General features: G+C 57.4%; 1 protein-coding gene across 2 annotated transcripts in view; it reads right to left on the bottom strand.

The window, feature by feature from the left end:
* The window catches only part of ZXDC (ZXD family zinc finger C), a gene marked incomplete at its 5' end in the record, with an annotated part of 28,535 nt that overhangs the window by 4,044 nt on the left and 2,500 nt on the right, over nt 1-21,991 (bottom strand). Inside the window, 7 exons of one of the 2 annotated variants that reach the window (XM_082664498.1) lie at nt 11,844-11,928; nt 12,520-12,582; nt 13,429-14,078; nt 16,707-16,877; nt 20,117-20,247; nt 21,294-21,372; nt 21,460-21,612. In XM_082664498.1, the coding sequence (XP_082520624.1) occupies nt 11,844-11,928; nt 12,520-12,582; nt 13,429-14,078; nt 16,707-16,877; nt 20,117-20,247; nt 21,294-21,372; nt 21,460-21,612 (1,332 nt within the window). The remainder of the gene's footprint in view (nt 1-11,843; nt 11,929-12,519; nt 12,583-13,428; nt 14,079-16,706; nt 16,878-20,116; nt 20,248-21,293; nt 21,373-21,459; nt 21,613-21,991) is intronic. The other variant, XM_082664497.1, reaches the window with a different exon arrangement.

Here is a 21,991-nt window from a genome sequence, read left to right as displayed (position 1 = left end):
TGCTGTTCCAGCCACCTCTGGAATTTTACCTGAATCATCGTTATGCTTTGAAGCCTTTTATCACCCATTTCCCCGCAATACAAACCTGTACATAAATTGAAATTTTACTTATTTTTAAAGTTTTCTTAAATATATTTTCTAGAAGTGAACATTCTTCACCTGAAAAAGTGAGTTACCATTGCAATTATCAGAAACGCAAACCCAGTCAAAATAAGACATTAAACTTTGATAATTATGAAATATTAAAAGGAAAATTACACTGAAAAATGCATCCAGAGGAGTGCACTGCCGGCCTGCTCCCAGGTGGCTCGTGTCTGCCTGAGCACTGAGACTGGTAAACATACATTGTTGCCAATTAAAAAAATGTCTTAATAAAATGCTCGTGTGCTTTAGTTTCATCCCAACTATTCAGCTGAAAATTCAGCTCATTTATGTTGGACGAAGCCCATGTAACATGGTCAGCCTTACTCTGCTGAAGGGTCCGACTTCATTTTTCAATCCAAATGAACATACCAAGACATGCTTCAAGGAATATCATGAAACCACTATGGAGTTAAATTAAGGCAGGCACCAGATAATGCATCTTTTGAAGTCAGTTTTAAAAGTAGGCAAGATTTAAATGATGTATATCTAATATTAATCGTGTAGTCATACAGCATAAAGATGAGATGAACCTGAGCCATTTCTCCTTATTTACGCTGCAGTGACTCAGTGCCAGCTGTGTGGGTCGCGCTTTAAGTTATCTGTGAAACGAGAGCTATGATCAAAGCTTTGCTTTCATTCATGAATGTGGGCACGTATGCTGCTCAACTAGGGGGAAATTGAGTAAAAATCACATGTACAAATCAGAAATAAACCCCAGTAATTGTGTCTACACATCACGATTCCGCATTTCCTTCATACTTAACGGAAGACGGGTCCACACTGCTAAAAAGCGAGTACAACTAGAATATCACTGTTAATAAGACCAAGCGAAGTCAGTTTTAACTACTGTATCAGCACACACCTAACCTGAAAGAAATCACAAAAGTCCTCTTTTCAACGTGTACCTTCAATCCAGTGTCTGGGAATCTGGTGACCCCACAGACCCCATGGCTACATTTACAGGAATCGCTGCCGCTGGCGTGAAGGGCTCGCTCTCGCCCGGGGCTCCCCGCCCCCATCCAGATTAACGACCGGCCCGGGACAGGAGGCCCGCAGCCGAAAGCGGCCCTCGTGCGGGCGCCTGTGCCGCCCAGCCTTCCTGGACCCTCTTCTCCAGCAGCTCGACTCACGTCAGCAGCGGGGTCTGGGAAGCTGAGGGTCTCCGGGGAAGTGCGCCCCCCCACGGGCCCACCACACGCCCCAACTCCAAGCACCTCGACACGCGCCCCTGGGAGGCCTGCCGGAGGGTGGGCGGGCGAACTGGCCACATCCACCTGTACAGGGCTCGTCCCCGGACCAACCCACGAGGCCTGGCCGAGGGGCTCGGGAAGACCCTGGCCTGTTCCGCACTCTCCCGAGGGGCGTGGTGAGGCTGGTGGAGACACAGCGGGCGTCTGTGGAGGGAAAGGGGCAGGAGAGCCTGCAGTGGCCCCCAACTTGACGCTAGGAGAGAACGCATGGAGGCTGCGGCCCCGCAGGCCCCTCTCACGCCCAAGATCCAGGCAGAACACCGCTGTCGGCACCACAAGGAGGGGACCCTGACCCCCACGGAGCGGGCGTTGCCCAGACTCCCTGCTAGAGCCATCGTGGTGGGTGTTCTGTTACACGACCCCAAACGACAGACTGTGCCATCGGGTACTGTGTCGACACTCAATACGACCACAAATTAACCCCACGCCTGAGCGTGACGGAGAAGTCCGTCTCTGCCGGGTGCCTGAAGGCACGCGGATGCAAACCGAGGGTCGCCACACGGAGTCCTCACCAGTAAAAGATGCCGTGGCGCTAAACATAACGTGACTCATCTAATTAATAAGCCGATCAAAAGAAAAATCAAACTTCCTTTTCCACGGTGGAAATCCACAAACTCTTACCAGGCAGGTAATCTTCACACTGAACTGAGTATTCTCCACATTTATCCAAAATGCTGATCTGTGCTGGGCGACTTTAAGGAAGGGAGAGGAGAGTAAATCCAGCCAGCAGATACGCTTCCACTAAGCAGACCTTAAAAGACCATCCTCTTTGGGCCTCAAACGGCAGGGTGAGCCGGACTCCACACTGCACACCGGACCCCTGGCCCATCCGTGAACTACGGGACCCCCAGCTGCCCTCCCAGGGCCCAGCGAGACCAGGTGAGGCCGGCAGCACAGACCCAGCTCGGACCACGTGCGCGCTCACCCCAGCTCCACCGCGAGGCCCTCGCAAACACACCCCTGTGCCACAGAACCTGCCCTCCACGCCCAGTGGACGGGGGGGCCACGTGGTCACTCTCCACGGGTTCCTCGTCGGAGCCACAGAACACAGCAAGAAACTGCAGGGACCGCTCCCTCCATTCCTGCAAGGAAGGAGATCTGACAGGACACAGCATGGACGCAGAGGCACTGGGGCCGAATTCACTGACGTGTTCAGTCCTACACAGCTGTCGAGAAGATACGTTATAAAAACATCATTCACAAGGAGAGACATTCACGTTATTAACAGGAGAGAGCAGAGTAGTGTATCATTTCTTCCAAGTAAGGATATACGTGCAGTTTATGCACATGGAAAACGACCACCATCAAAACGAAGGACGTGGTCTCCCAGGGCAGTGGAGCACAGGCCAAGTCAGAAGCCACTTCCTTTCTCCCCGACTAAGCCAGCGTCACCAGAGCCACTCACCGGACCCCACGCTCTGCTCTGCGCCCAGTGTCCCACGGGCCCTCCCACCATTTCTCTTTCCTGAAGACACACCAGGAGTCTCACAAGTTCATCTTCCACAGGAGCTGAAGCCTGACGGGGGGCTTCAGGTTCCTTTGGGATTTTCAAGGAACTGAATAAAAGATGTAAATCAACACTAGAGGCAGAGCGTTTCAAGCCAGGTATGGGGAGGCCCTGAGCAGGCCTCATCCAGGCCTGGCGTCCTTGTCACGGGGGGTCCCGAGACACCTTGTTACTGCTAATGCCGTTATGAGTGAGATCCGTCTTTCGTTACTTTTTTTCGGATTATTCTAATAGAAAAGCTACGAATCTGATATTTGCAAGTTCGTTGTGCAATCAGCTACCTATCCTTCCCTCTTATTTCTAATGACTGGAGTCAGTTCCCTTGGGTTTATAACCGTCATCGGAAAGCCATCACCGCTTCTCCCTACGTACCCACCCTCCTCCAGACTTCCGCAGATGTGCCTAACGCCCCTGTGCTGTTGCCCGGCTGCCTCTACCCCACTGTGATGGGAAACGACGCTGCCAGTCTGACTTGCTTACTAGGGAAATCTCTCTGGTTCCTAAGGATGAAGGTTTTATGATTTTTAAAAATCAGCCATAAGGACTTCCATCAACTGCCTTGTTCGGCATCGGTGAGTACACAGCAGTGCCCACCCTGACCCCCACCCGAGAGAGGCCGTCATCCGGGCCGCGTGCTGGCTCCCCAGGAGCACCGCATCCGCCACACTCGCGGTTGGTGAGACACGGCCTTTCCGTGTGCGACGTGGTGCCGCCAGGCCCCTGAAGACTTTGCAGCCCTGCACCGTGGGGTCCGTCCCCCTCAAGTTCCTACCCAGAAAATGGGGCATCAGTAGCCACGCCTCAGGCTGCCGTGAGGACGTGGAGAGGGAACGGGGTGTGGGGGAGCCCAGGACACAGGGCATAGGACCAGCCCTCGTCTACGAGGAACTCTGTGGGACACCGGGCGGGACGGGGCACCCGTGTACCAAAGCTCACGCTGCTGGCCGTGCACCAAGTACAGGCGTATGTGTTTCCAGGGACGTACAGACGAGCCCACACCCACACGCGCTGATGAGGGAGCAAGGGCACCCTGCCAACACCAAGGGGCCGAGGGGCCCTCAGCGAGGTCTGTGGTCACAGAAGCAGCTGCAACATCACTGCCCCTCAGAGGTGCTTCTCGCCGGGGGTCGGTCGGGGCCCAGTGGCACGCAGGGACGCTGTGGTGTGGCACCCAGAGGGGCTCCATGCAGGCAACAGGGACGTGGGTAACGGTGCACTAAAGCACAGCAGCACCTCAGGCGGGCACTGCCGCCCCAGAGTCCAGGAGGGGGACAGCCACACAGGGCCAGAACCACAGCAGGGCCGCCCCGCAGGAACGGGCCAGGGAACACAGCGCGAGCGAGGTCCTGGTCCCCTCCTCCTGCCCCGCTCCCAGGACGGGAAGGCCAAGCTGGGCCCACTGGGAAGGGCAAGGTGAGGACCCACCCAGAAAGGTGGATGGACCCGCAGAGCGAGCCAGGGCCGTGCACCGCGCAGGCAGGCCTGCCGGGCGCACAGCCAGCCAGGCCCAGGGCCGGTGGAGGGGGCGGTCTACGCGGACGGGAGTCCTCCGCCCAACCGCAAAGCCGGGGCCTGAAGCACACACAGCCCTGCCCGCTGCTCTCCTTAATCTGCTCCCACGGCTGTACGGATGGTCTGTGAGCATGAACCGTGAGCGCCCGGCGAGACCCACAGCCTTCCCTGCACGCTCTCCAGTCCCGCGCCCACCCCCGCCCCGGATCTGCGTCCTGCCTGGGTCGCAGGGTCCCCCGAGGCCCTCACGCACTCACGGAACGGGCAGAGCTGCCCTCGCCGCTGGTCAGAGGGTGTGCTCAGCGGCCCGGCCCCGCCGGCCCGGGGCACCCACACCAGCACCATGCTGACCTCGGTGGGGGACCCCAAGAAGCCCCTGCTCTCCTTGCCTGCGCCGTGTCCCTATGGCTTACTTTCAACAAGGACAGGTGGAAGAATCCTTTAGAAAATACCACATCCCTCTTCTAATCACGCTCTCACGGGAGCCCAGTTCTGACAGTGACCCAGAGGCCCCAGCAGCCTGGCCTCCTGCTGGCACCGAGCTCGTTCCCAAAACGCTCCCAGCCAGCTGCTCTGGACAAAGGGCCCGTGCTGAGCACACCCTCCGGACCCGGGCCTCGCCAGAATGGCCCTTCACCCGCACATGCCCACACGGGCCTCTGCCCCACGCGAGCCTGCGAAGCCTCGTGGGCCGGCTCCTCGTGATGCCCACACCCCTCCTGACTTACTGTCTTCCTTGATGACTGTGATCACAGGAGCCTCCTCCCCACAGCGTCTCAGGCCAGCTCTGTCCCCTCCCTTTCAGGTCCCGCCCACTTAGGAAACATCCTCCTTGTGAAGGGCGCCTTCTCCACTGTCCTTCCTCCAAGCTGCGGCCACAAAGGGCACTCCTGCGGCTGAAACGGGGCACTTGGGTAACAGCTCAGCCCCATCACTTTCCGGGGATCCTTCGGGTTCTCTTCTGAGTCACCGTCTATCCCCTCCCTGCAGGTCTCACTCATTCCTCTAAGTTTATTTCAAGGGCCAGAAGCTCCGGGACCACACTGACACAAGGGGACGACGGCGGTGCGTCCAAGCAGGACGCCTAGGGTGGGGATGGCTCCTGGCTACAGAACCTTCCTTCCATTCCTATTTCCATCAGGAACAGAAACCAATTTTTAGAATAAACAGAGGATCTGTTGAGAAGACAGTACCATTCCTCAGGGACCCTTCCCTGTGAGACCTGAGTAGCAGACTTCCCACCGCCATCACCTCAGGCTCCCTAACCCGCTGCCGAACCCCAAGTGTGTTTTCTGGGGAGCGGTGTTCTATTTTCAGAAGTCACCATCCTGGAGACACCCAGGCCACGGGCGATTCCCGTTCCCACAGCCCCTCGGCAGGGCACCGACCACGCCTCCACCAGGGGCAGAACCGCCCACAGCTCAGCCCCGGAAACACTCGCTCCACTCCATCCACGGCGTCCAACCCCTGGTTTCTGAGTAACGATGATTTTCTGTCTTTTTGGAAAACCACGCATCTTGTTGCAAGGACTCCAAACTTATAATCACGTAGTATAGAGGATTTCTATTTACTTTCCACTGAATCTGTGGAATTCACTTACACTTCCCCTTTATCCTTTGTAAAACTGCTCAGACAGATGCAGCAAATGGCAGACCAGGAGCTGTACTCACTTAAGGCTGCTCTGTTTGGCCCACACAGATTTTTTTAAAAATCTGAGTAGGTTTTCACACTTAAGTGTCAAAATCAGGATTTCTGACTCTAAGATCTTAGTCTGTTCTGTTTCTGTCTTGAAAGACTCAGCCCCTCCTCGTTCAAGAGGAAGGCGCCCTGCTCGGTGCACCCGCCCCTCCCACACAGAACAACCACCACCAACCTTCCAGGGCTGCAGGCACTGCACCCGCCTCAGCCCAGCGCAGCCCCACGGGAACCCCCAGCCCCTAGCCCCTCTGGAACCCCCAGCCCCTCGGGAACCCTCAGCCCCTCCGGAACCCCCAGCCCCTCGGGAACCCTCAGTCCCTCTGGAACCCCCAGCCCCTAGGTAACCCTCAGCCCCTCGGGAACCCCCAGCCCCTAGGGAACCCTCAGCCCCTCGGGAACCCTCAGCCCCTCCGGAACCCCCAGCCCCTAGGGAACCCTCAGCCCCTCGGGAACCCCATCCCCTAGGGAACCCTTAGCCCCTCGGAAACCCCCAGCCCCTAGGGAACCCTCAGCCCCTCTGGAACCCCCAGCCCCTAGCCCCTCGGGAACCCCAGCCCCTAGGGAACCCTCAGCCCCTCAGGAACCCCATCCCCTAGGGAACCCTCAGCCCCTCTGGAACCCTCAGCCCCTCGGGAACCCCATCCCCTAGGGAACCCTCAGCCCCTCTGGAACCCTCAACCCCTCGGGAACCCCAGCCCCTCGGGAACCCCAGCCCCTAGGGAACCCTCAGCCCCTCGGGAACCCCATCCCCTAGGGAACCCTTAGCCCCTCGGAAACCCCCAGCCCCTAGGGAACCCTCAGCCCCTCTGGAACCCCCAGCCCCTAGCCCCTCGGGAACCCCAGCCCCTAGGGAACCCTCAGCCCCTCAGGAACCCCATCCCCTAGGGAACCCTCAGCCCCTCTGGAACCCTCAGCCCCTCGGGAACCCCATCCCCTAGGGAACCCTCAGCCCCTCTGGAACCCTCAACCCCTCGGGAACCCCAGCCCCTCGGGAACCCTCAGCCCCTCGGGAACCCCAGCCCCTAGGGAACCCTCAGCCCCTCGGGAACCCCCAGCCCCTCGGGAACCCCCAGCCCCTAGGGAACCCTCAGCCCCTCGGGAACCCTCAGCCCCTCGGGAACCCCCAGCACCTAGGGAACCCTCAGCCCTTCTGGAACCCCCAGCCCCTAGGGAACCCCCAGCCCCTCGGGGACCCCCAGCAGCTGCTCTTCTGCCTGTTCCACAGAGAAGGCTGGGGCCCGAGAGGCTGCCTGCTCAAGTTCACGCCACCACACGGCCACCTGCTCCTCCTGGAAGTCTCTGACCAGCTCCTATTTCTTCTTTCACCCAAGAGTTTTTACTAAGTTTTATTTTGTTTTCCAAGTGATTATTACTATGTTTTACCACATTACGGTCAAAAACATGTAGTACCAAGCTGTTTTTTCCTAGACTTTGCTATGGTTTTCCTGACGCCTAATTTGTTCAGTTCAATTTATATAAATATTCCACTGTCATGGAGTAGAATCTATTACAACAACTTTACTAATCCCACTGTAAACATATTTTACATCTTTATTTTTTCTGCTTGCTCTGCAAATAATTAAATTAACAAATTCCAATACTGCCAGGTTTTTATCCAGTTCTCCTGGAGTTCCCTCTGTGCTTACTTCATATTGTTCGCTACTGTAAGTTTTCATATAAATGTTCATACAAACGGTCACAAGTCATGGTAAGACCGTCGATTATGTGTGAACAGCAACTAAAAATAGGAAAAGCCTTCTCTGTCCCAATTGTTTTTCTTTGAATTCTATGCTTCTGATATTAGTATTAACCCCTGCTTTGTAACTTTTGTTTTTTGTTTTGCTCTATCTTGTCTTAATTTTAACCTTCTAAATACTCCCGTCCACAATATGTCTCTTCTGGACATCGTGTGGTTGGGGTTTTGCTTTCTGTCTCAGTCAGAACAGTGGGGGAGTCCCACTCATTTACGTTTTCACTGTCACACAGACGTGTGTGTTCTGCTGGTTACACCTCCTCCAGTGGGCACCATGCTTTCCTCCCTTCCCTGCCCTTAAAGAGCAGAAAGTGCACATCCGTTCACAGTTCTGAAGTTGGGTACATTTTTTTTTTAAGCTTATTTTGCTAACTGTCAGCTTCAAGAATAAAAGTTTCTCTTTTACGTTGAGAAAATATTCTCGGTTTGAGGGGGGAGCCTCAGCACTCAATAGCAACCCAATGGCAACAGTGCTGGATTTTAGACCCCATGTCCACTTTTCAAAGCGTTCAGACTACGCACTCCCTAAGAACCAACGGGTGCGCTGCACTGAACCGCGGCGACACCGCGAAGCCACAGTGCTTACACGACTCGACTCCACCAGCACTCCTGCTGCTGCAGCTTCTCTACTCTTGGACCTATTACACCACATCCCGAAACCCAGGAGGTCCCCAAACCCAGGTTTCTCCCAAGTTTGGTGCCAAAAAGAATGTAGCAGCAACACGCGACCCAAAAGCACGTGAAGACACTTCACAGTCTTACTGACGCACTTAAGTGAACGCGTTTCACTAAAAAGCCAACAGCAGAACTAGGCGTGGTGAGAAATACAGAGTGTGTGTGCCACACTCCCACCCTAAAACGCAACACGCTCTGAATCCGGAGCACAGCAGCGTGGGCTCACACGCATGAATCTGCTTCCCGGCACGGCGTCCCGAGGCAGCAGCGCCCTGGGGCAACAGGCAGCAGCACAACCTGCACCCAGCGTGGGAACGGACGCCCTGAGAAGCGGCTGCTCCAGGGCTGGGCCTGGTGGTGGCAACAAGTGAGGGGCGTGCCCGGCAGGAGGGCACAAGAATCCACCAGAAGAGCGGCCAGCGGCCAAGTCAACACGGAAGGGATCGATCACAACCAGCACCAGTGACGTTACGCTGAAGGACGACGTCAGTGTCTTCCAGCCTGTACTGATACAGCATCGATTATAACCAGCACCAATGACGTTACGCTGAAGGATAACGTCAGTGTCTTCCAGCCTGTACTGATACAGTATCGATTATAACCAGCACCAATGACGTTACGCTGAAGGATAACGTCAGTGTCTTCCAGCCTGTACTGATATAACTGACTGGACTGATAAGGGGAGAGAAGGGACAACTCTCCCTTCCAGAAAATTCTAATTAATACACGCACAGGTGGAGGGAAATGGAAAATCACCGTTAGACCACCACAGTGATGACAGCACAGGCCAAGCTGTCCTCACCTGCGGACAAGCGGGCGGGTGAGGAGAACGGACCCGGCGCAGCGTGGGACCGGGCTAACCTCGCCCCGTGGCCCAGCCCCTGGGAAGGAGTCTCGAGGCCTCTGGAGCGCACCATCTGGCAGACAGGCCCCTTCAGACAGTCTGACAATGTGACTCGGGGTGGCAGCCTTGGGCCACAGGGGCAGCTCGGCCTCCGGAGGGGGTGGGGCCGTCAGCACTGACCACAGCGCCAGGGACAGGGCGGCTGGCAGCTTCGCTGAGAGTGTCCTCTGCCTGCAGCCAGCTGTACTGTGTGTCCCTTTGCTGCGATAATGCATAACCATGGGTTCTGAGCCCTTCTAGAGAATTCGTGAACCCAGAGAGTCACAGGGACCCTCACACTTGCTGGAGGTGTGAGAGTGCGGTAATCCTGCAGGTCTGCACTCCAGCCCAAAGTAGCCACCTCAAAACAGACATTTATCCCTACAAAGGGAAAAGCAGGGACTTCACCATGGAGGACACAGCGGACCCCACCTTAACCAAGGGGCCAATGTCAGCTTTGCCCCAATAAGTTTACTGCATGGACCCCGACAAGATGCAGGGACAAGGGCACCTCACTTTGGGCCCCCCAAAACACACAGCCTTGGTCCAATCAAGAGAAAGCACCAGACAGACCCGAAGGGAGCGACGCCCTGGACTGAAGGGCCAGCATCTCGACAGGAGCATCTGGAAGGTCGAGGGGCAGCACAGAGGAAGAGGCCGAGGGGCTGACCCAGGACCCTGGGTAGAAGAGGGCCCTAGGGGACCGCCACGTGCACGTGAGGCCCGAGCCCATCAGTGGCCCGTGGCCCTGGTCCTTCCCCAGCTTTGCGGACACACATGATCTCGGACCACGTCCACACGAGGGAGGGTGGGTGAAGGGCACCACAACTGGGGACAACACACATGGAAGCGTGTTTCTGCAAGTCTAAAATGCCCCCAAAGTAAAGGGTCAGGGAAACACACAGCTGGCCCCGAGGGTTCTGGAAAGGGGCTGCGGGTCTCTATTTATCTTCCCCCACCTCCTGGCTGTTACGGGACACAAGAGGGCTTTCCAGGTCACGCGGGGCAAAGGTGAGCGAAGGTGAGCCTGCACACCCCAAGAAGAAGCTCTTCCCCTGCCGTCACGTGTGCAGGCTGCACACTGGACGGGTTCCAGATTTCTATTTCCCTGGAAAGTCGATAGTCAATGAGCGTATAAAGTACCCTGACCATCCCTGGAGGATGCAAAGAAACCAGCTAGCTCGTTATTTTGAAAACTGATTAAGAGAAAAGTGTAGACATTTCTGCTGACTTTCCTGTATGAGCAGAAGTGTTCTAGCTTGAAATGGGAAAGACATCAGCGTCCTCCTACAGCCTGATGATGAGCAGTCCAGACCCGGGGCGTCCGCGGCTGGGCTGGCCGTCAGGGCCCCACAGACTCTAAGTCGAGTCAGAGCAAAGCCTCCAGCCGGAGCGCCTGGTTTACAGGAAACACGGAGACAGTGACCTGTTACCCTGAAGCGTGAGACCCGCCAACCTGACGGGGCAAACTGCCCAGCCTCCAGCGCACACACGTACGCACACACACACGGGCGGGGCTACGAGTGTGAAAGAGACCCCAGACCTGCAACAACCAACAGGAAATACGGGCCTTACTTGGGTGATTAGAATAAACAGGCATAAAAGCATTCGTGGCATCTGAAACGACTGAAAATGGGAACGCCGGCTAGGTGCTGACTTTAAGCAAACACGTGCTGCTAACTCCTAAAGAGGTGATGACAGTGCCTGGAATGTTCTTAAGTGTCCTTGTTTTTAAAAAGATAACGCTGAAATATTACAAAAACAATGAAAACAAAACTGTCTCTACGGATGCCGCCCCAGAGCAGCTCCACTTCCACGGAGCTGAGGCCCCGGTCCCTCACCAACTGTGCCCTCATGGACACCACCACCACCTGCCACCGCCATCTCTGAAGCCCCCCCACAATAACCCCCCTCCCCGCCCCGGCCTTCGGGAACCGCAGGGCGGGCCCTCCTCGGCACGAATGCCGACAGGGCCCACGCTCACCAGGGGGCACTATTTACCGCCCCAGAGAGGAGGGCGCTACCATTACGTGAAATAAGACACTGTCATGTTAAGAAAAAGAAGATGTAAACTAGTATACTGCTAATCCTACGTACCTTTCGATGTTTTAAAATATATTTTAGATAAATGTTTTTTATACAATGAAATCTACAAAATAACGTTATTTGAAGAATTCAGCGTCACCTTCACAAAAGGACTGACTCAGTTTCCCTTCAGCACTGTGCCCACTACCCCATTTTCAGGATGGACGGAGGAGGTCACCAACTAGCAGGTCCTGTCTAGTGTTTTTTCTTTAAATTCAAACAAGATGCCGACACTTTAAAATCAGAAGCGCTCCTGCACCGGGGATCCGCAGCGCCACATGCCGCCTGCGGGGCTCCACGAGACACGCCCGGCCCCCTCCCCGCACACAGCCTCACCTGTGTGGCTCCCAGCTCCTCTCTGCTTTTTTTCCTTGGCTAGTTGAATGGCTCGGGAATCAGTTCTTGCTGAGCCCCCGCCTTCCTGAGACCAAAGAAAAGCGTATCAGTCATGGGATCCAAACAGTAGAGGGAGGGGAGCGGGGGACCTACTGAGCGCGGGGTCTGCTTCCTGAACAGACCCCAGCAAAGGCTCAGAGAATCAAATACCACATCCAGTGACAGCGACAGCTGCACGGACTTTGAGTTGGAACCATATACGTGATTTTATCATCCAGAGAAGCGAAGTTTATTCCTTCAAAGTCTAAAACATACTAAAATATTTTACACAGAAAGTGAACTGCAGGCCACTCTGCTGTCTGACACACGGAACCAGTGTGTCCTCAGTGACCAGGACTCACTGACTGCGGCCCCTCCCCGGGTTGCAGGACGTGTCACACCACGCCCGCTGGGCCACCCCGGGGGCCCGGGCCGTGTCCCCCACGGAGGCTGCTCAGGGCAGCTGCTCCACTCGGGGTCCCACCCGGCAAAGCAGAGCGGTAAGTGCATCACTGAACCGGGGCGTCTTCCGAGGGACCTGACGTACGCACACGGGACTGGGAGCGCCGTAGCCCTGCGGACGCACTGCGAGGACACGATGGAACCCCCATCCCCACAGAGAAAGGCTCGGGCGTACCTGCGGCCCCTTCGCCACGCGCCTTCTGGGCTCACAGACGCCAGGCTGGCCCACGTCACACAGCTAGTGAGAGAACGGACAGGGTCAGGGTCAGGGTCAGTCTCGTGCTCCGCCGGCCCTCGGCCACTGCCGCATCCGTCACAGAGAACGCCGATTCAAACGAGTAACTTTTCTTTATATCACGGTAAAATAAGATTTAACTTTCTGAATATAAACATCGCCATCACGTTTAACCTGCACCACAAAGAAAAACCTACTCGATCACTCCCACCTGAGGCTGAGGTAAGACGTTCTCTTAAGAATCTCTGATTAAATTACTTTAAATTATATTAAATGTATAACTGACATAAATATAGTTAAAATATATTAACTACCAAGTCTCGCAATTGGAGAAGTGCTCTTATAACCCTCTAGAGACAAAGGCTCCCAGACCACTCCCTTTTTTTGTTGTTAATTCAAATTAAAAATTTTTGCATGGTTTTAGTTTCCGTTAAGCCTTAAGAAACATTTGATGTCACAATTCCTCTTGGCCACGACTCCATCTGAGGAGGATCTGCTATTACGTGATAGGCTCAAATGCAGAACGTTTCAACATTATGAAATACCTCAGCTTTTTTCAAGAAAAGACACGTTATCACCAAATCACAGAACTCAGAAAGACCTTAGAAATCATGTAGCCAAAGCCCCTCATTTTAGAAATAAGCGAGAATTTAAGGCTCAGACACGTTAAGTGATTTGCTCAAGGTCATAAAAACCAGTCCGTTCCAGACTCGAGACTGGAGCTCAGATTTCCAGACTTGCAGGCGGGAGCTCCATCCTTCCGCAAACCCCTAAGAAATGTCTGCACGCAGATTGATCCAGAACACCGCACGACGGGTGTGAGACGTGACCGAACAGAGCGCCTCATACCAAGTAGAAGCCGCCGGTCCCCGCACCAAGTCCCGCGTCTTTCCGAGGTCCGAGCTCCTCTGCAGGGCTGGACTCCACAGGCTGCGGCGCCCCTCCACTCCACGCCTGCTGTCTGACGGCGTCGGGGTCGGGGGCCGAGTCTGGTTCCACTTTGATGGGAACCAGCAGCTCCGGGGCACTGCTGTCTCCCTGGGGGCCGCTCGCAGAGGTCAAAGCCTGGGGGTCCTGACTCAAGCTCTTCATGGGCAGAGCCACCAGACAGCCCAGCGCCCCTGGGTCCACGGCCTGCACGTCACCTGCAGCGAGGCTGCCCTGCTGGAGAACCGTGGCTGCCGTCCCGAGGACGAGGGGCCTGTCCGGGCCCAGTGGGACGTCACTGTGGGCCACCAAGACCAGGGGGCCCATGGGCCCTGAGGCAGCCTGACTGGCAGGGAGGCCCCCCCCGAGAGAGGCGCTCACAGAAGTCACGTCGACAGTCAGGATCCCAGTGCGGAGCGCCTCGTCGGAGGTCCTGGGGGCACCACCGCTGTCGCCAGGCGTGTCGGAGAAGAGGACCGCCAGGTCCACGCTGCTGAACTCACTCTGGCCGGGGCTGCTGAGGTCACTGGTGGGCGCGAGCGCGCTTGGAGCTCCCAGCGGAGGGAAGAGGTCTGAAAAGGAAGGAACACTCTGGTGACCTCAGGCCCTCAGAGACCAGGGAGCTCTGTATGTGCTCAAGACGTGAGCAGGCGGCCACCGAGGGGACAAGGATGGTTCTTCCTGCCGCCGGTGCCTGGCCCTGCAGGCGGCCACGCTCTGCAGCGAGGCACTGTGGGGGACACGACCGGCGCCCTGTCCACGCTGCCCGGAGCCTCGAGCCCACAGGCATCTCCCCAGACGACGGGCGTGACCTGGGTCAACGACGCTCCCCAAAGTCACACGGCCCAGTGACGGAAGAGGCAAGACTCAAACCCAAGTCCTCCTGGCTTCACACCCTGAGCTCACCCCACCACGAGCAGCCATCCTAGGAGACCAAGCACCCTCGCGGAGCAGACACCTGCAGGCCTCGGGCCACGCTGAACCCTGGCTCCCTGACACTTCTGGCATCAGCTATGTGGGCCCACGTCCCATCCAGCTCTCTGCCCACTTCGCGACAAGCAGCTTCTCCAGAACGAGAGGGCGCAAGGGCAGGGACGGACAGTGGGGAAGATCTGGGCTGCCGGCCCGCCTGCCTCTGGGCTGGAGCAGGGCGCCCCCAGGGAGCTGCGGAGAGCGCAGGTCAGACACCACACTCTGCAGGCCTGGCCGTGGCCTCCTGGATGGAGCTGCTCCGTTTCCAGGCTCCACCGCCCCCACTGCCGCGGGTCCCAGCGTCTGTGCCCCTCAGCGGCAGACACAGGGCCTGGCCCTCAACAAGCCGCCCTCGTTCACTTCATTGCTGCCGCAGCGCTCTCCCAATACTTGATTATTTGTTATTCAATTAAGATTTTAAGTAATCAGATTACCCTTGGGAGAATACTGAACACTAACGCACTGTAAAGAAGCTTCAATGAATGTTCAAGTTGAGGGTTCATACACAAGAACACCCGATCACCCAAGCCCTAGGGCTCACCAGGCCCAAGCAAACAGGAAACGGAAGCACAAAGAACCGGGGCACAGCTGCCAGATGAGGCCCTGGCCGCCCCTCTCCTGCGGCTTCCGACACCCAGGCCCGGCCTGGCACCATCCCTGCCTCCCAACCCTGAGCGAATCCCAAGCTCACGCTGTCCGGCTGTGGACCCACGTCAAGGTGCCTATGATGCTTCCACTGTGAACCTATGAAAGAATCTACTCGAGACGCCATCCCCCCAAAAGTAAATAAACGACAAGCAAATTCAGAACCTATCACCTGCAGCTGTCATGCTGCTTCAACGTTTAAGAACTGGATCAATCTACCATTGCTTCAATAGTCACCTAGTACCAAGGAAACATTCTGAAAAGGCAGTGACCCTCTGAAATAATTAAAACTGGAAACATGTCTCTTTTTCAAAAGTTTCCTTGATAACCTTGATGATTCAGCTCCCTATGAGAAAATCAATAATAATCTAGGCAAACAGGTACCAGTGTGCTCATCAATTTCCTGTTAGCATTTTGCTGATTCCACAAATGTTTACTGGAGACCTGCCAACGTGCAAGGGTCAACATCCAAAAATCATTAAACAAATGTTTGCACAGAGCGTCCAGCACTAGGCCACACCACGACCTCACCCCAGCACTTCCCTGCCAACGCGAGCCCCAGCTGGGACCAACATGAGGGGGACCCGCACAGCTGCCCACAATAAACAGATGCTCCCAAGCTCCTAGTTATCAGGAGGCGAGCCTGGGACCCCGTCACACACCCGACACGAGACCACGTCACATCATAAATGCCCGGTCTGGGCCACCCCCGTCACCTACCCCACGCAAGACCACGTCAGATCACAAATGTGGGGCTTGGGATGCACCCCAGTCACCTACCCGACACGAGACCGCGCCACACCGTAAACGCCAGGCCTGGGACACACACCCCCGATCACCTACCTGACACGAGCCCATGTCACAGCATAAATGCAGGGCCTGGGACCCCCCGCCCCCGTCACCTGCCCAACACGTGCTTCACATAGTGGTGCCCCTCCCAGGATCACAGCGGGGAAGCGGCTATGCCTGAGGCTGGCAGGCCTGTCACAAAGGTGGCACCGAGCAGGGCCTGGGAGCAGCTGCTCAGGTAACTACAGCTAGGACTTCACCCTCCAGGCCCTGCCAGGAGCAGCAGGCCTGCCAGGCCGCACAGCACGGTGCTGGGACGGCTCTAGGGAGAGGCAGCCGCCGGGCCACCCAGACCCTCAGGCCCGCCCAGGGGCCGGTGCACGGGGCAGGATTCTCAGTCCCAGGCCCCCAGGTAGCAGGACGGCCAGGTCCATGTGCCCAGAGTTGCCCCTCTGGGCTCGTCGTGGTTCACGCTCTGCCCCCAGAACGTCCAGGAACAGCTCTGTCCCGTCTCCAAGGACTCTCCCAGGCACTGGGGTGGACAGGAGGAGCTGAAGGAGTCGGACGCAATGGGAGGCAGGCTTGGAATACAGGACAAGGTCGCAAGGAGAGACTCAGAAGCCAGGCTACGAGGGCCAACCCCGTGGAAGCCCCTCAGAGACGAGGGCGGGCAAGAGGGTCAGAGGCGGGAAGCGGCAGAAGAGAGGCCACGGGGCCACGCAGCGTGGCAGCTGCGGTCCCTGCCACGCGTCCCGTGGACTCTGGGCGCCCTCAGGGCCGTGAGCGGGGCCGACCTGGGTGCCGGTGGTGCTGCCTGATCACGTGGGCCTTCACGCTGTGCTTGGAAGCAAAGAGCCTGTGGCAGCTGGACACCGGGCACCTGCTCTTCGTAGCGGCCACGTCCTGCAGGTGCTTCTTGGAGTGGATGTAGAGGCTGCTCCGCGCGGAGAACCTGGCACAGCACCCTGGGCAGAGAGAGGGACGCGTGTTAGCCTGAGGGTCCGCGTCCCCGCTCTGCCCCCCGCAAGCGCCCTCAGGCAGCATCACGAGGAAGCCTGAAGCCCCGCATCGGCCGCAGACAGGACGCGTGACCTGCACAAGCAGGCTGACCGCCTCCATTAAGCTGCTACTGGAAGAAAACCTGCGACCCCGTGACATCTGGGGCTGGAGAACACCCCAGAGACCCGCCACTTCCTCTCATTACGCCCCTGAGAAGCTGTTGCCCAGACGGGCCGAGCAGATGGCCGGGAATCGAGGCAGGAGGGGAGCCTGGAGTTGGCCCTGCCCAAGTCCGCAGAGCAGACACACAGCCGGGGCAGACCCAGAGATACAGCCGCCCTCCTTCACGCCCCAACGTCCCACTGCTGGAGCTCGGCACGGCGGGGTCACAGGAGGGAAGAGGGGTTCCTGACGGCCACAAGCTCGTCACCTGGTAGGGACACATAAGCAGCCGGCTGTCCTAACACAGGCGGACTAAAGCCCGGGGTCAGGCCGCCCAGCGTGCCGGGAGCAGAGGAGGGAAGGTCTCAGGAGACAGGTCACGTCTGAGGTGCCGGGCGGCGTGGCCACCACAGCAAGGAGGTGCGGCCGAGGGGCTGCCAGGCCACCCGTGTACGGCCGTCTCGACCCCCTCTGTAAAGCGGGGCCTCCACGGTACTCAGGACGCCCAGGAAGGACGCCACTGCGCTATCACGCTACAGCATGTCAGGGAAGGCGACGGGGTCGCTGGGGGCCGGAGGAGGGCTACTGCAGGAAAAGAGGCTACGCAGAGAGGAAACGACCACGGCAGTAAGGGCTCTGCTACCCCTGAACTGATTTCATTTTCAAACAAAACTTCACACACGTTTGCCAGGTCAGGCTCAGGTCAGGCTCAGGACAGGGCACTTGGGAAAGACAACAGAGAAGAGACATCTCTGGTCTTGCCCCCGGGGGCCCTGTCGCCACGCGTGCTCCACACCCCCTCCCAGCTGGGACCCTCACAGAGCCTTCCCGAGGGCGGGGTCGACCACCACAGGGACGTCGCCATGCTGCCGCCAGCAGAGTTTCTACTTGTGGAGATGCTTGCCAATTCCACAGGGAACAACGCAGGTATCATTTCAATTTGTATTTCCTTTGATGATCAGAAGCATGACCATTTTTTCATGTGTGTCAACGACTACGTTTTCCCAATTACAACATAATCTATTGAGACTTGTGTTACTGCTTTACAAATTAAGGATATTCACACACAGCCCCACCCATTTCTACCACGCTACCACCCCGCCAGGGGAAGGGCAGAAGCAACTTGTCAAAGACAGACTTCCCTCCAAACCCAGCTCCTCAGGAGTCTGCCCAGCTCGCACCCACGTTCCGTGGGCTCCACGGCAGGCTGGAGGCCCAGAGAAGCCCCACCAGGCTCACGCCGCCCTCAGGCCGCCCCCGTCCACACTCCTGCCGTGCTGCGCTCCCCATCCTCTCCTCCTCCTGCTACTACTACGGGAACGGCGGGGAGTGGCGGCTTCTTAACTTATTAAGAATGTTCCAAACGCCTACAAAACCAGAGAAGATGGTGAAATCACCCAGACTCAAGAACTGCCAGCTCTCAGCAAGTGTGACAAAGGATTCTGGGATGCCTCCGCCAGCCCGCCTTCACCGCCGCCCCCTTGACCACGCGCCGCCGGTCACCCTCTATGTCAGACCTGCGCAGAGCTCTCAAGGATGCACTTACCAAAAGGAAAATCCTGCCTCCTCCGTCGCCAGCCCTGCCCCTTCCTCTTTGCCTCAATCCCCTCGAGAAGGAGGGAAGCCTCGCCCCGCCCACCCGCGCCGCCATCGCCGCAGGGGTTAGACCCCCCCCCCCAAGGTCTCTCCAGCCGCCCGCGGCCCCTCAGCTCCTCCTCGCACCGGCCCACTTGCCTCCTTTCCCAAACTTGGTGTTCTCTTGGCCCAGTGCCCACCTGGCCCCTCGCGTCCTCCTCGTCCTCCTCAGGCCCCTCCCGGGGCGCCCTCTGCTTGCCCACCCGCACGCAGGGCAGTTCCCAGGGCTCGACCTGCCGGCAGCGGCAGGTTACTGATGTCCTCTCGGCCCTTAATTAAACTCCCTGACCAGCTGGGCCCCCACCAGCCCCATTGGACAGAAGCAGAGAAGAGGCAGGGCTGGGAGCCGCACGCAGGCGCCTTCGCGGCACCTGTCCCGCCCCCAGCCCGCTTCTCAGGCCCCAGCAGCACCTGCGCCGCCTCCCGAGCATCTGTCAGCAAAGCCCGCGGGCTCCTGGAACGCAGCGCGTCCGCACCCACCTCCTGCCTGTGCCCCGTGTCCCCGTCTCAACTGAGACGCTGACCCAGCCGCCACCCCCTCCACAGCACCCGCTCCTGAACCCTCGCCAGGCACCATGCATTCTAACTCGCGCCTCTGCTGTCTACGCCGTCCCTCCCTTCCCAGCGCCTGCCCAGGCACCGGCCCATCTGCCCAGGACCCCAGGCTCAGCCTAAACCTCCACTGTGGCCCCATCACCCCGCCTAGAGCCCTCAGCCTGCTGCCCACACCGGCCCTTCTGCCTCCACCGCCCCTGCCTACCGGGAGCCACTCCCCCACCCCAAGAATCCTCTGGGTGACCTCCTCTGTGCGCCAAGCACCCTGCATGTTAGCTGTGTACCTGTGGCCCCAACCGGAGCCCTGGGGAGATGCGGGCCTGTGTCTGATTAGACCACCTGGGCTACATTCCAGAAACTGCTCAGCTGGAAGTGGGTCTTTGGTATCCCCTTCTCCAGGTGAGGAAACTGAAGCCCAGAGAGCCTTGCCTGAGGTCACTGATTCAGGGAGGGCGGAGCCAGCGTTCAACTTCACAGCCCGAGGGACCCGGCCCGCCGTCCCGGAATCGCGCCTCTAAAACGCCAGCCCGGCTTCACTGCTGTCCAGTCCCAGCGTGAGGAGCCACGGCTACGGAGTCCGAGACACGCGCCACGTGCCGAAATGGGCTTTCTTCAAACGTTCCGTCAGCGGATCCTCACAACCGTCAAACCCAGACGGGACTCAGCAGAGCGCCCCCGCAGGGCCCAGTCCCGCGGCCTCACTCTGAATCTGCTCTTTCCGACACACTGCTCCCAAGACCCGGCCACCGGCTAAAACCAGCCGAGCCCACCTCACGGTGCAGTTGACACGACGCACCTCGAAGCAACTTCCATGCATAGCGTCCAGGCGGCCGTGGGGCCGGCTCACACCTACCTTCCACAGGACACGCGAAGGGCTTGGTGCCCAGGTGGGTGACGCTGTGGCCCTTGAGGTGCTCGGCCCTGGTGAACGACTTCCCGCAGCCCTCGACGGGGCAGGGGAAGCGGCGGTCCTCATCGTGCTTCCTGCGGGACAGAGAGCAACAGGCAGTGACCACTCACAAGCAGAGCGTTCCATTCAGGAGGAGCAGCCTCCCAGAGACCCTGATGAAGCCGCTTCCGCCGCTCAGCAACCCCGCTCGTACACGGGCTGTCCACACCGCAGGGGACACCACCTCACATACACACAGCCTTATTCTAAGTAGACACCTCAGATCCCAGCTGGGCAAGTACAGACGAACCACCCAACCTCCCTGGCTCCCAATGCAGAACAGGACAAGGGGCTTCCCTGGTGGTACAGCGGCTAAGAACCTGCCTGCCGATGCAGGGGACATGGGTTCGATCCCCGGTCTGGGAGGATCCCACATGCTGTGGAGCAACTAAGCCCATGCACCACAACTACTGAGCCTGTGCTCTAGAGCCCGCGAGCCACAACTTCTGAGCCCATGGGCTGCAACTACTGAAGCCTGCGCACCTAGAGCCCGTGCTCGGCAACAAGAGAAACCACCACAAAGAGAAGGCCACGCACCACAATGAGAAGCGCCCGCTCGCCGCAACTAGAGAAAGCCTGCACGCAGCAATGAAGACCCAACGCAGCCAAAGATAAAATAAATAAAAATAAATAAATGTATAAAACAAAACGAAACAAAAACAGGAGAACAAGAGCTTCAGTGTCACAGCTGCTGAGAGCCCGAACAAGGGACACAGGCCAGGCGCCGAGTGTCACCTGCACAGAGGCCCAGTCCTCCAAGGCGTCATCACTGCCGCCGGAAGTTTGTAAAGACACGACGAAGCCTTAGTCTATAACCTTAATTTTTTTAAAATATCAAATTGCATATTAAGTATACCAGTTAAACTTAAAAACAAGTACACACAGAAAACACTGACTCTGGGGGATCAGATTCTGTGTGGTTTTCTTCTTACAAGGTTTCTGAATTCTCCAAGTTATCCACGTTGGTTTGTTTTTTATAACTTACAAAAATCCAAAGGTTATTCCACCCATAGGCTTCTACTACTAACGAACAACTCACCTGTTTTCAAAACTGACAGTTCAACCAGAACGTAAAGATTACCTCTTGTGCCTCAGGAGCTTAGACATGCTGGTGAAGGTCCAGCCGCAGCTGTCAGAGTCACAGATGAAAGGTCTCTCGCCTTAGGAAGGAAAAGAATCACACCACGTGATTACACACGTGAGCTGCGCCGGCGGCAGAGGGGGTCCAGGCGCCCCCGGCTTCTCACCTGTGTGGCTCCTCAGGTGGATCTTCAGACGACAGGCTTTGTCATACTGTTTGCTGCATCCAGGGAAGGAGCAAGAAAAGAGTTCCTGTTCCCTGAAGTGGGCCCGGTTATGGGAGAACAGAGCGCTCACTGTGATGAACGTCTTCTCACAGCCTGAACAGAGAAAACACAAACCCTGCTCACTGGCGTGACGAGAATCGCCACCCCAGGACGCTGCGTGCACGGGGGCAGACGCGGAGGACGACGACTGAGGAGCATCTCCAGACAGTGAAAGCCTTCGCAGCGAAAGCAGCAGCCCACGGGTGCACACAGGCCACCTGTCCCCATGTGACCGGGAGACACAGCACCGGATCAAGAGAAAGTCCTCCAGCACAGCTGTGCCCCCAGTTCTGTAGCTCAGACCCTGTGGACACGGTGGGAACTCAACCGCCCAGGTCACCCATGTGAGCCCAGAAACCCAACGAGAGAACTCAGAGACTAAGGAACAAGATTCCACCTGGTCAGGCTGAGCTTGGAAGGGCTGCAAACGACT

Source organism: Grampus griseus (genome assembly GCF_964374135.1).
Source record: "Grampus griseus genome assembly, chromosome: 10".
Classification (NCBI taxonomy): Eukaryota; Metazoa; Chordata; class Mammalia; order Artiodactyla; family Delphinidae; genus Grampus; species Grampus griseus.
This window is presented reverse-complemented; position numbering and strand designations above follow the sequence as displayed.